Source organism: Leptidea sinapis, chromosome 2 (assembly GCF_905404315.1).
Source record: "Leptidea sinapis chromosome 2, ilLepSina1.1, whole genome shotgun sequence".
Taxonomy (NCBI): Eukaryota; Metazoa; Arthropoda; class Insecta; order Lepidoptera; family Pieridae; genus Leptidea; species Leptidea sinapis.
This window is the reverse complement of record NC_066266.1, coordinates 24,609,739-24,624,076: the sequence shown is the minus strand read 5'-3', so window position 1 is coordinate 24,624,076 and position 14,338 is coordinate 24,609,739. Positions and strand designations below refer to the sequence as shown.

The window sequence follows — 14,338 nt, the reverse complement described above, 5'->3', positions numbered from 1 at the left end:
GTTACATAAAATTAGAGATCGATTAATAAGTAAAAACAAGACATATTTACCACAAACAATTTTCCCTTTTATTTTAGAGTAAATAAATATTATTTTAATTACAGTAGTTTTAGTACTATAATTCCACATTTAGCAATGTTTAATTCTAATTTAGTAATTATATACAGATGGCTGGCATTTTCACGTAATTTCTAATATATAAAATTCTCTTTTCGTGTTCAACTTTGAACTCCTCCGAAACGGCTTGACCGATTCTCATGCAATTTTGAGTGCATATTGGGTAGGTCTGAGAATCGGACAACATCTATTTTTCATCCCCCTAAATGTTAACAGTTTTTTTTTTAATTTTTTTGACAATTTTTTTTAAATTTGTTTGATTATGAGTCAGCATTAAACAAAATACATAAAACTTCAAATTTTCACCCATCTATGATCAACAGTTACTTTTGTATCGCGATTTTAATATCGGCAATACGTTTGCTGGTTCAGCTAGAGTATTACATATAAGTGTAATGTAATATAGGTATTTATTAATACTGTTTTTGCCTCCCAGTTGCAAACGGATTCGAAGCGAACTGCACAGTATCAGCACAATGCACAGAACGTCTAGGCAAGTCGTCGGCCTGTGTCAGCTCCCAGTGCGTGTGCACACATGGAAACCACCACAGGGACGGAAGCTGCTGGCCTGTTACTGGTACGTTTACCCTATAAAATTACGGATAGGATTGTTGTACATACATGGAGACTTCTTTAGACTAAATTTTTTATTCGTTTTTTTTTTTTATTTCACTTGATCACGTTACACATTGAGTTAAAACTATTTTAAGATATATTTGAAGATTTTTTCACATTTGATCAAGTTTAGAATAAAAAGTGTTTGTGTTCTTTATGTATGCACGCAAGAAGTTATAATTATTTGGCCTAACGAAGCAAATATCATTAAAATTATTTATTCCTAGTGCTATTCTACGTTTTAAGAAACAACAATTTTGTAAAAATCTTGCAAGGAATTGGCTTTGACAATTAATTAAAATAATGAATACGGCTGCATGGGCTTGAACCCTTTGCCTGCCTAATAATGGACGAAGAAACCAAATGAAATAACGAATGACGCAAACGTCAGAAAATTTTAGGAACCAACTTCAACCTGCTACTTTTGTGTTATAGTGATGCGCGCGCATCTTAAAATTTCACTCTCATAATCTTTTCATAACGCGACTAAAGAAGTATAACTTAAAAATTTTTGAAGTTATAGAAAATATAACAATGTTCATTTAACGTCCTATATAGTCCACTTAACATTAGTTGATCCGTATTGTCTTACCCTTCCATAATAATAGTCCTCGATTGTAAGATCAGATAATTGCACTGAAAAGGGCCTAGTGCGTAATTAATAATATGATATCTTTAATGGAAGGGGCGATGCGGAAGGGTTTTGGAAAGTAGGATAGGAGTTAGCACCACTTCCCCAAAGGTAAAGAGACGTGTCACTTACATAACAGTGTAGCACCAAAACAACACGTGTAAATATATAGGCCCACGCACACACACTACTACAGGCCGATAGGCAGCCATTATGAGAATTGTCATCTTCTGTGTCAGATCAGTTTGCATCTCAATAAAATATTTTAAAAATGCCGTCTTGTCTTGTGAAAAATTGTAAAAACGATACTGTATAAGTATTTGCATATATGATTATTTAAGGGAGAAAAAATTGTGTAACTAGTATCCCCCGAAACCGCACACACACACTAGCGTAACGGTGCTTCACTTGCTAATATCACGACACGGAGACCTTCTTTTTTTACTCGTCCCTGATTATATGTAATTTATTTCAGAATTATTTTCGCCTTGTTCGAGGACTAGTCAATGCTATCTGGCTGATTTAACAGATAGGACAGTCTGCAGGAACGGACTATGTCAGTGTGATTTTGACTATCCCTTCTCCGAAGAACTAGGAACTTGTAGTAAGTATTTGCATAATTTTTTACTTAGTTACTCATTTTACTTGTTCGCCTTTTATTAAGGAAAATTACTTCATCGTCATTAGCCGGAAGACGTGTACTGCTGGACAAAGGCCACCCCAAAGATCTCCACGACAATCGATCCTGCGCTGCCCTCATCCAACGTATACCGGCGATCTTGACCAGATTGTCAGTACATCTTGTGTCTACCAACACTGCGTCTTCCGGTACGTGATCGCCATTCGTGGACTTTCCTGTCCCACCAGCTATCTGTCCATCGAACTATGTGCCCTACCCACTGCCACAGTTGATGTTTGCCTTTTCTTGGCAAAGCCCTCCTCCATATTTTATGGTTTGAGCTCTTGAACTGCCTTCGCGTTTTCCGCTTATTGTATTTTGTATACCAATACATTACTTACTACTACTGAATAGGGGTGAGACGTATTTATCGTCACAGGTATTTGTAACAGCTATTAAAATATCACCGGTTGTCACTGTGACAGGATATCAAAAATAACAGTGACAAGTATTAGGAGTATTTTGTAACAACTATTATTTTAGTAACGACTGTTATTTAAGTAACAACTGTTACTGAACAAGTATTTGATAACAACTAGTATTTTAGTAACGACTATATAGTACTCAAATATTTGAGTAACAACTGTTACTGAACAAGTATTTACTAAAAACTAGTATTTTAGTAACAACAGATATTTAAATAATAGCTGTTACTGGACAAATGATTAGGAGTATTTAGTAGGTAACAACTAGTATTTTGTTACAGCTATAATTGTATGATGTATAGGTCTGTTGTATTATTTTTGATTCAATAGGTAATAAAATAGTTATGGCTAATCTCTTCTTTTAAATGTGGGATAAGAAAAACCCTGATTACTTATATTGTGTACTGAATATTTTTCTTTCAGACGTATTCGTAAATAATAGATACATCATATTCATACATTTATTTAACATACTATTAGATAAAATAGGTAGGTAATTAAAATATAAAAAGTAAATTTCAAATGAAAGACTCTATATATTTATTTCCATTATGTATCTACCTTAAATTTTTGTTTCTCATATCATTTTTCGTATTCGTATCACGGCTCACCTCTTCGTAAGAAAAACCTATATTGGTAACTTGATAGTGCCTACTGAAATATATATTATATGATGTTTATTTCTTCTTGAATTCTTTGTATGATAAGGGCACATTTTTATTATGTACTAGGTTAGGATCACTGTTTAAGCATAGGTAATATTGAAATATAATGAATACGAAAGTATAATGATTATTTTTATTACATCAGAACTATTAAAATAATTAGGTCAGTACAGTTTTACCTAAACACAGCTTTTGAAATTCAAAGTTAACCACAAGAGAAAGTACTATGGAATACGTATAGATGGCGCTAACAAGTAACACCAAACAACGTAAATTATACGCTCCAGTACAGTAGCTAGTTTATTATTACAGATAGTATTAAAACAACAACTAGTATTTTGCAGAGGTGGGCTAAACTGTTATAATTTTTCAATGAATTATATGTTATAATTTTTCTGTTGTTGTAAACTGTTATACCTAATATATATTAGATGTTATAAATTTTAGTCGAAATTATTTACGCTGATAGTTGTTGCGGTTTGAAGTTATTTAGTGTTATAATATAACATATTTGAAGAGGAATAATTACTTCAACACTAAGTAGGTACTGGGTAGATGGTATTTTTTTGTTGTGCTTTTTAGAAAGCTTTTTTTACCTGTGTACCTACACAGAACAATCTTATCGACTAATGAGTTAAAGAAACTATTAACTAAACGTATATTTACACTATTCACAAAACTATTATCTTTACACTAACACTTGTCTATTTACATAAAAAAATAAAAACAACTCAAGACGTATTATATAATACACATATCCATTTAATTTACAATTCATACTATAGTTTTTACAAACATTTTGCTTTAAAAATGATAATAATAATTTTCGAAACACAAAGTTAGCAGTTTGTCAATTTAAAAACTCGCAAATAATGATTCTCATTGGAAATATAATGAATGAAAGTGTTGTTTTATCCAAAATGTTATTTATCTTCGTCTCACCGCAAGTAGAAATAGCTCTAATGTTTATAGCAAGAGTGTTTACAATACCTTTCAATCTAAAACAACAGTATTATAATTTTATATTTGTTCGTTGCAAGTAAAAATAGGTTTTATTGTGATATTGGAAATGTTCACATTATTTTGAAGACTAAGGACTTACTAAAGAGAATTAGAAAAAGTGCCACCTGTTAAAAATATTAAATTTACAAAATTTTAATTTCATTAAAGAAACGCGCCACTTTTCGCTCGTGTGCATAGATGGCGCTGTCATTAAATTTCAAACGAATTATAACACTATGGAAATAATTTATATTATAACAGTCTAGTGGCAAATTTTATGTGTTATACTGTTGTAAAAATATATTGTAATATATAATGTGTTGTGTGTTATAACGCCCACCTCTGGTGGTTATACATTACAATCAGAGAGTGAACAATCAACCATCCCCTGCTTTCTTGTTTTCTTACCATTAGTGTTGTATTTTTATATCCATATTTATATGGAAAATGATTATCCTAACCCATGATATCCTAACTTGAAGCGTTAGTGAGGTAATTATCTTCCTTAATATTGGCTGTGATACCTAAAGTTATCGTTTCGCATAACATCTATAGATGGCGCTAGTACAACTTCACATATGAATTAAGACGCGGTATTAAAATTTGTCACACTTTTGTCTGGTGAGTATCCACCAACGATATGAACTGAATGTTTGGTCACTTCTTCTTCTTGTTACTGACTATTTTTGGGATGCGGTACTTGCTAAATGCGATGATACCGTTAATACGTACAAAAAAATAGATAAACTAATGATGATATAAAGTGATGATGTGTACATTCCCATACTCCGTGGATTTGACACAGGAGCAATATAGAAAAATATTTAAAAATATGAATACTACTTTTTATAATGCGACATTCCACAATAGAAAAACTTTAATTTTATTTGATACAAATAATTTCATTAATTATAAGCTGAAATTAAATAATGGTAGCATTGCTTCTCAATACATTTTTGATAATGTTTTGCATGTTCATAAGCACATTGAGGAATTTTCTAGAAACTGTGACATTCATAATGTTAACACGAGGAACAAACATAAACTTGTTATGCCTACTACTCGGTTGGGTCGAGTTAGTAAGTCTTTTGTTGGGCGAAATTTAAAAGAATTGTTAAAAATCGTTTGTGTGGGAAAGGTTATTATAGCATAAGCGATTTTCTTAATGACACCACGGACTGGGATTAAAGCGAACACCCTCAGGCTCTTTAATTGTAAATGTTTATTGTACGATATTACATTGTAATCCATATTTTATATAAAAAAAAGCCCGCTGAGTTTCTTGCGCCCATTCTTCTCAGGTCTGAGGCAGTCTCTTTTGAATGGGTGGTAGGTTTAGACGTTCAATAAGTGATATTAAATCCTATTTTGAATAAAAATATTTGAATTTGAATTGGAAGTCTATACCTACCACTTATATTTAAGCGACAGCTGGCTACGTTAGTAGCTTATAGTTTTAATAAACATGCCTCTATTGGGCATAATTGTAAAATAATTGACATACAAGCCACTATTGGGAAATGTATTAGTACTAATGTACAAAAATATAACAATGAAGATTTTTCTTCAAATAATTTAAATTAAGTTATTCGACAAGGGAGGACAACTCTTGTAATATCATACAAAACAGGCAACATTCACCAAATGTAACTGTTACTGCTAGAGATAATCATAATAAAAAGCTCATAAATATTGATCACCAGAATATACAAGGTATCTCAAGTAAGGAATTAGAAATTTAACTGTTTGAGCTGCTGTAATATAGATATATTATGTATAACAGAACATTGGCGTAAAAGTCATCATCTCCAGTTTAGTTTTAGAGAACATAAAGTAGTAAATTCGTTTTGTAGAAGTAGGGCAAAACATGGAGGTTCCCTAATTATTGTTAATAATAGATTAAAATGTAAAAATAGAAGATATATTGTTAATCTCTCTATAGAACAACAAATTGAGATAGCTTGTATAGAACTAGAGCAATATTGTAAATGTATACCGCCCCCCGCATCATAGCCGTCTTGAGAGGTTAAGAAATAATTTGGTAAATAGGATACCATGTTTACACTTTGGTGAAACCGCTAATTTTCTGTATAACTTAGTCTTCAATTCCTTCTGTGAGGAATTTGACAGGATTTTTACTCCAGTAACGGTAACAGTAAACAACAAACATTGTTTTAATGATTGGGCAACAATGGGTATCCACAAAAGTCGTAAACGCTCATATGACCTTTATTATGAGAAACATTACAATAATAGTGAAGAATTTAAAATATATGTACAAAAAGTACTCCAAGCTCATTCAGATAAAATTAAATTTCATTCATTCATTCATTGCATTCATTGCAGATAAAATTAAAAACAGTCATAAAGTCATAAAGTTGAAGCGACTTTTTTGTGATTTGTCAAAAGCATTTGACTGCGTCCACCATGAAACTTTACTCCTAAAACTAAATCATTATGGAGTGAAAAATTTAGCTCTAAATCTGTTAAAATCATATTTAAGCGAAAGAGTTCAGATAGTCGATGTAAATGGCAAACGGTCTTCGGGTAAACCTGTGGGAATAGGTGTTCCACAGGGTCTCACACACATTAACGATCTACCGTTTGTGGTAGATGATAGCCATGAGATTCTATTGTTTGCTGATGAAACTTCACTTATTTTTAAAGTGAAGCGACGTGCAGATATTGATGACGAGGTAAACAATGCGCTCTCAGAGATAGTGCGTTGGTTTGGGACGAATAATCTGCACTTGAACAGTAAAAAAAAAACAAAGTATTTACAATTCCTTACACCAAACACAGCGGAGGTACGAACCAACGTACTTATAAATGACCAGAGATTGGAACTTGTGGACACTACGGTGTTCTTGGGTATCACGTTAGATTAAAAGCTTCAGGTGTCCACATATTGCCAGTCAGTGGGATAGTCCACATGTTGCCCATCAAGCAGATAGACTCAGCTCTGCGGCATATGCCGTTAGAAAGATGTACACGAATGTTGCGACTGCTAGATTAGTGTACTTCAGTTATATTCACAGCATCATGACGTAGGGTATTTTATTATAGGGTCATGCTGCTGACATTGATATAGTGTTTGCTCTGCAAAAGAGAGCTGTTCTTGCAATATAATATCAGCTTGGTTATAGACAGTCTCTCAAAGAAAAATTTAAAGAAATAAATATTATGACTGTTCATTTATGAAAATTTAATATACGTTCACAAAAATCGTTTTCAAAACAAAGATTTTCATTATTATATCACTAGGAATAAGGGATTGCTTGTAACTATTTCTAGTAGGCTTCATAAGATACATAATAGCTTTAATGGTAAATGTATACACTTTTATAATAAACTTCCAGCCACTGTTCAGGCATTATCTATAAATAAATTAAAATGATTTATAAAAAATTGGCTCTGTAGTAAATCCTGTTACTCCACTGCTGAATATCTAAATGATCGGACAGCCTGGGACTAGATTGTGATTATTTTATAGCGATAGAAATGACTGTACAATATTGTATATTTTTATTGAAAAGAGCGCAAAAAAAGAATGCTGGGAGAGTTTCTTGCGCCGCTGCTTCTCTCTCAGAGCGCCATTTGTTTATATAACATAACACCACTGGCGTCAAGATATAAATGGTGCAGTAAAACCCGTGGTGTGAAGACGAGGAAAAAAACATTTTCGGTCCATAGTCATTCGTTATCTAAATTATCGAGAATGTCGAGATCATGAGAATATAAATTGACACATAACTTATTTCAATTACCAACTTTATGTAAAACCCTTGGTGTTACGACGAGGAAAAAGAATTACTCGTAGTCACATTGGAGAGTGGACATCTGGTGAGCAAAGTCAAATTAGTTTCGAAGAGACTGGGCGTCACAAATAGAGCACGGCAATACTTCAAGCCGGCCCACATTCCAGCGCTGTACAAAGCGCAGGTCCGGCCACACATAGAGTACTGCTGGAGCTGTCATCTTTGGTCTGGCGCACCCCAGTATTAGCTCGATCCATTTGACCGCTTGCAACGCAGAGCAGCTCGAATTGTCGGGGGACCTAGTGTTTTGTGAACGGCTGGATCACTTGGCGTTGCGTAGAGACATCGCTTCATCACGGGGAGTGTTCTGAAGAGCTGTTTCACCTGATTCTTGCCGCCGAATTCCACCTTCGCACGACACGCCACAACTTAGGATATCATCCCCACCATCCGGATGTGTCGCAGTCCTCCACAGTGCGGTTTTCAAGGAGCTTTCTTCCACGTACTACAAAGCTGTGGAATGAACTTCCTTGTGCGGTGTTTCCGGGACGATACGACATGGGTACCTTCAAAGAAAGTGCGTACACCTTCCTTTACTGGTGCAACAAACTGGTGTGACTACGAGTCGGGAATGATTTATTCATGCTTTTTTCCATAGCATAGTATTAGCAGTAGGAACACTTGAATCTTAGAATGTATACCAAAAAATGATTATGTTAGAAACGCATCTACTTTATAACCCATAGAGACCTAAATAGCGAACATCAGAAACATAGATTGAATATAATCCGCAGTATCCAGTAGTGATTGTTTTCGATATGTTTGCCCTGTGCTTCCCCAGGGCATAAAATCATTCACTCGGACTCGCGAAGATAAGACATACTTTCCGGATTTGTATCGAAATGTCGAATTTTAAAGAAACTAAACAGCTTACGATTTCACTTCCCTCGCAAAAAGAGGATGTAAATACTACGTTATAAGAGACGGGACTGTCTAAGTAAAAATTGAAATCAAGTTTAGTATGAAACGTGCCGTCATTTGACATAAGTTTGAAATAGTAATTACAGTATGGCGATTGGCGACGAAGTATAATCCGGCTTAGTTTGAAAGCGAATAGTTGCTTAAAACGTAGTGGAATTCCTTTATTTACAAAATTGAGAAAATTAAGAACAATAGCTGTCATCTGTCAATGACTGCACGTTTACAATCAAATGAAACGCTATTTTCTTACGGCCGTTCCATATATTCGGTCTATCTCCGGTTGTGGCCTACTTGAGATGAAAATCGTAACTATCGTTGACTTTTCTGTCCCAATGAACGTATCGACGGTAACTCACCTTATCCGTACACGCTGTATGTCAATGGGAGGACGTACAGCTTACAAGCGATAGAAGTTTGTATGAAAATTGCAAATCACGTGTCCCAATGCGATAAGAATGACTTATCGTGTATATGGGGACAGCTAATTACTGACAGTAGAAGGTAGTAATTTATCTCTCTCTAAAGATAGTATATTGAGAACGGCTGTTAGAGTTTCGCTCGGATTTTAATTATATTTTTCGTTTCAGTGTCATCGGCAGTCACAATCTCAAACAGCGGAACATTCCTGACGCTTGCAGCCTTATTCATACTTTATGGATTTAACTTATGAAGTATACTTGTTTGAATATTTTTGTTGTATGTTTATTATCGAAATTCATACAAATATTTTAATTCGTAATTTATTAAATCTACATGTGTAAATAAAATCTGTTATTGTATTGTTGACTACGGGATATTCTTTCAAATATTTTAAATTTATTAAATCTACGTGTGTAACTAAAATATTTATATTTATACATTTGTTTTATTCATTACGGCAAAATAGAAAGCCGATCTTCTGTGGACTCTTAGTTTTTACCTCCAACTCGACTCTTGACGACAACGGAGAAACATCGATGAATATCCCGCGCCAGAAGTACAGTTCAGACAGAAAACTGTTCGGTGAGCTTTGATTTCGTTGGACATCAGGAAGTCGAGTGGATCGGATGGCATTTCTCCACTCCACACTTGTCCATCCGATCCAAAAAAGGAGAAAGTTTGGTCTAGCTTACTACAGGCCTATAGCTGTTATCTCTCTGCTCTTGCCAGCTCTTGGTATATGTAGAGGGTTACCAGTTGATCAACGACTGATTTCATGATTAGTCAGTGAGAGAGTGAATCAGCGCTTTTTATATCTCTTTTAAATACAACTAGCAGTTGCCCCCTATAAATAACCTACAGATCATTTTCCATTTTTAAACAAACTTTACCACCTTTCCTAAAATGACTTACACAGACTTTTATTATTTAAAGCTAATAACCTAAATGTCGATTTCCACGTCTCTAACTTCAAAAACATAGGACTTTCATACAACCTTCTACCCTTCTTTCATCCCTTAAGGGGAGGAGTTTCTCAATTCCGTTTCTTAGCTGACACCTACATCCTAGAAATAACCTACCTTCCAAGTTTCTGAGACTTCGTGATGAGTCAATTATCGTAGGAAATCTCTTATATTTAAATAAAGATATAGAATATAAACGCGAAAGTATCTTTAAACCAAATAAGGTATTACTAAAAACTTCATGATGAACGAGCTTTATCAGAAATGCAAAGACAGAGAGTTATAATACACAACAAGAGACTGACAGGTCTAAAGCTCAACGTGAGCTTTTTTTATGTAATACACAACTCCGCATTAACCCCTATTTTCCCACCCTTAAGGGAGGATTCCATTTCAAATTTATATGGGACCCCCTTCTAGGTACGCTATTCAATAAAAATAAAAAAAATGCGTGCGTACACATGTCAGAAGTGAAACTTCTTTGGAAAACTAACTCTTAATACTCGTTTATAGTTATTATAAATTATTAATTAAATTATTTTTAATTGGCCGCATGAAACAAGCAGTAGGGAAGATGTTATACTTACGAGCGGCGCTATGTGCTTTTTGCCATGTTCGCCCTTTCATACCATTGAGAGAGTCAACTGCTTCTTGGACAAAAACGTCCCAGATTTTCGCGTCACATTATTGCTTTTTACCCGTAAAAAATCTACCCTCAGGTGTGCAAAGAACTTTCATTTCAAAAAATATCAAAATCGGGATATGCGTGGTTATACATTACAGTCAGAGAGTGAACAATCAACCATCCCCTGCTTTCTTGTTTTCTTAACCTTAGGGTTGTATTTTTATATCCAAACTAGCTGACCCAGCAATCGTTGTATTGCTATATAAAGTAATTAAAAAATTTTTGGGGTGTAAAAAGTAGATGCAACCGATTCTCAGACCTACCAAATTTATCGTACTACAATTATTATAAGTATTGATCCATTGCCATCTTGCAACCCTATAGCGGATTTGTGGATGGAACAGAATAATATAAAAATCGCGATAAAAAAATAGGGGTTGATCGTAGAGGGTTGAAAATTTACGATTGTATGTATTTTTTAATGCTTTATCATAAAAAAATAAAATAAAAAACTACGTCTAAAAAAATTTGGGGTGGATCACCCTTAACATTTAGGGGGATGAAAAATAGATAGTCGCCGATTCTCAGACCTATTGAACATGCATATAAAATTTCGTAAATAACAGTAAAGCCGTTTCGGAGGAGTAAGGTAACTAAAATTGTGACACGAGAATTTTATATAGAACTAGCTGACCCAGCAGACTTCATACTGCCTCAATGGATAAATAAAAGACCTAAACTTTTGTATGAAATCAACTTAATACAGACAAAAGGAATCCTTTTTTATTAAAATAAATAAAAAGAAATGCTCGGTATTATTTAAATTTTATTATTATTTTCGATTACTTACACATGATGTTGTTTACTTACGAAACATAGTTTTCCTGAAATACTGACTATTTATAAGGTTTCAATTTAATATTGATAGACACACACAGTTATGATACAGTCTGTTAATCAATTTAAAGCTTTCTGATAAACTAAATATATATAAAAAAAAAGAAATGTTATTTTTTGACAAAACCTAAGATAAAAATAATCTGATGGTTAGTTAACAACTTTCTATAGCTAACTAAAATTAAGTTTATTTTTGACCTTCTGAGCAAGTTAGAAAGATACAAAAATTGTAATTAGTTATTCATTTTAAACAATTATTTTTATTTGATTTCTGAACAACGGGGGACACAACAAAGGAAAATCAAAATTATAATTTTTTATTTGATTCCGAGCATTTTCATATTTATTCAACCTTTTAAACTTTCTCTGGACTTCCATAAATAATTCAAGACCAAAATTAGCCAAATCGATCCAGCCGTTCTCGAGTTTTAGCGAGACTAACGCACAGCAATTCATTTTTATATATATAGATATCCAAATTTATATAGGAAAAGTTTATCCCCTAACCCATGATATCCTAATTTGAAGCGTCGGTGACTAAATTATCTTCCTTATTGGCTCTGTAACCTTAAGTTATCGTTTCGCATAACATTTATAGATGGCGCTAGTACAACCTCACATGTGAATTAAGACACGGTATTAAAATTTTGTACACTTTTGTCAGGTCAGTATCTAGCAACTTCATGATTTATGAAACTTACCAAAGTCTTCAAATTTGTATTGCCATAGAATTTTACTTGTTTTTGAAAAATTGGTACTTGCTGAATGCAATGATACCATTATTAATCAATTAAAAACAGTGCTATTAAGCGAACTTTTAAAGTTTAAATCTTAAATTTATGTTCTACTATTAATTATTATTGATATTATTATTATGAAGTTTGAAGTTTGAAAGTGATAAAAAATGAATTAATAGTAGTAGGATGAAACCCATTGGTAACGGAAGAGATATATAATAAAAATGAAAGGAAAAATAGATTACGGGCGATCTGAGGTCGGGAAGTGGAAAAGGGTGTTTTAAGATAAAAAACGGTTTATCTTGATTTCCGGCAAAACTGCAAGTCAATTGGCAAAGTTGTAGGTAGGTAATAAAAAGATCTACAGACTACAACTATTGTTTTTACAAATTTTTGACATAGCCTCAAAATTTTTAAATTACGAATGAAATTGAGTTATGAAATGTATAACCATTTTATACATTTATACCTGTAACTGTCCTACGACTCTTTCCCATTCATGATTCAAATAAAAAACAACCAAGTATATCAGTATAAATAAATTCATTAAGGTTTTCATTTGTTTGTGCATCTTCTCTAATCATAATCATCTTGTGCATTATCAAGAAATAAATATTGCTATCTCATCATTACCGTACATGAAGAAATACAGGCTCAAACATGAAAGTTTCATTGCAGAATGGAACGTTTACGGAGAAAGACACAGAACACATAATGTTTGCGAAAGTTAGCACTCCTCACTAAACGAAATAATTAACAAAAATTATTATGTGACAGTAATTAATACACTAATTAACTTTCTTAAATGAGGACATGTAAATTGACATTGTAAAATGCCCAAGGAAAGGAAATTGCAAAAGATAAATTGGTTATTAATACGCAAACGAAACTTATAAATAATTATTCATCTTTAGACAATTGTATGGAAATACTACGTGCAAAAGTTATACATCTTTGCCTATTTTGACGCGTGAATTGCAATTTCCATACAAACTTGTATCGCTGGTAAGCTATACGTCCGCGTCGTCCCATTCACAGACAGCGTGTACGGATAAGGTGAGTTACCGTCGATAAGCTTATTGAGACAGAAAACCCAACCATAGTTACGATTTTTATCTCAAGTAAGAGATAGACTGAATATTGGGAACCGCCGTAAACTATCGAGAATGTCGAGATCATGAGAATATAAATTGACACTTCACTTATTTCAATTACCAACAGAATGTAAAATCCTTGGTGTGTCGACGAGGAAAAAGAAATACTTGTAGTCACATTGGTTACAAACTTTGTATTTATTTATTTTATAAAATTGCGTTACATGCGACTTAGTTACTAAACAAAACTGTAGTACTAAGTAATTATCACATGCAACTCGTAATAAGGCATAGCAATGAACGACAGAGGGGCAGACATTCAAATATATTTTTCCTCTAGTTATTCATTAATAGAATAGTAACATTTTTACAAAAGTAACTTTTTCATAGAGGTTATGTATTTTTTAATACTGGTTTCGGCTTTTAAGTGTTCTGGTAACTTATTATAAATTTTAACTGACATTGGGTAGGAACCGGAACTGTGTAATGTTAATTTAGAGTTAGTTTGCATAAGATTATTTTTATAGCGAGGTGTGTTGTGCCGGGGCACGTCTATGATTTTAGTGTATAGATTTGGGTGTTTTCTTACAAACTTACATATTTCGAATATAAACGTGCACGGTAATGTAAGAATATTTTTTTTTTGAAGATGAGGTTTGCAGCTTTCTCTTTGTTTAATATTTGACTTTAGGTGATGTGACCACGAGTCGGGAATGATTTATTCATGCTT

The 14,338-nt window shown here is 33.3% G+C and overlaps 1 protein-coding gene across 1 annotated transcript in view; it reads left to right on the top strand.

The window, feature by feature from the left end:
- LOC126973975 (prion-like-(Q/N-rich) domain-bearing protein 25) overlaps positions 1-14,338 on the top strand; it is a 41,798-nt gene that overhangs the window by 18,329 nt on the left and 9,131 nt on the right. Inside the window, exons 10-11 of the mRNA XM_050821324.1 lie at positions 554-694; positions 1,839-1,967. Coding sequence (XP_050677281.1) covers positions 554-694; positions 1,839-1,967 — 270 coding nt within the window. The remainder of the gene's footprint in view (positions 1-553; positions 695-1,838; positions 1,968-14,338) is intronic.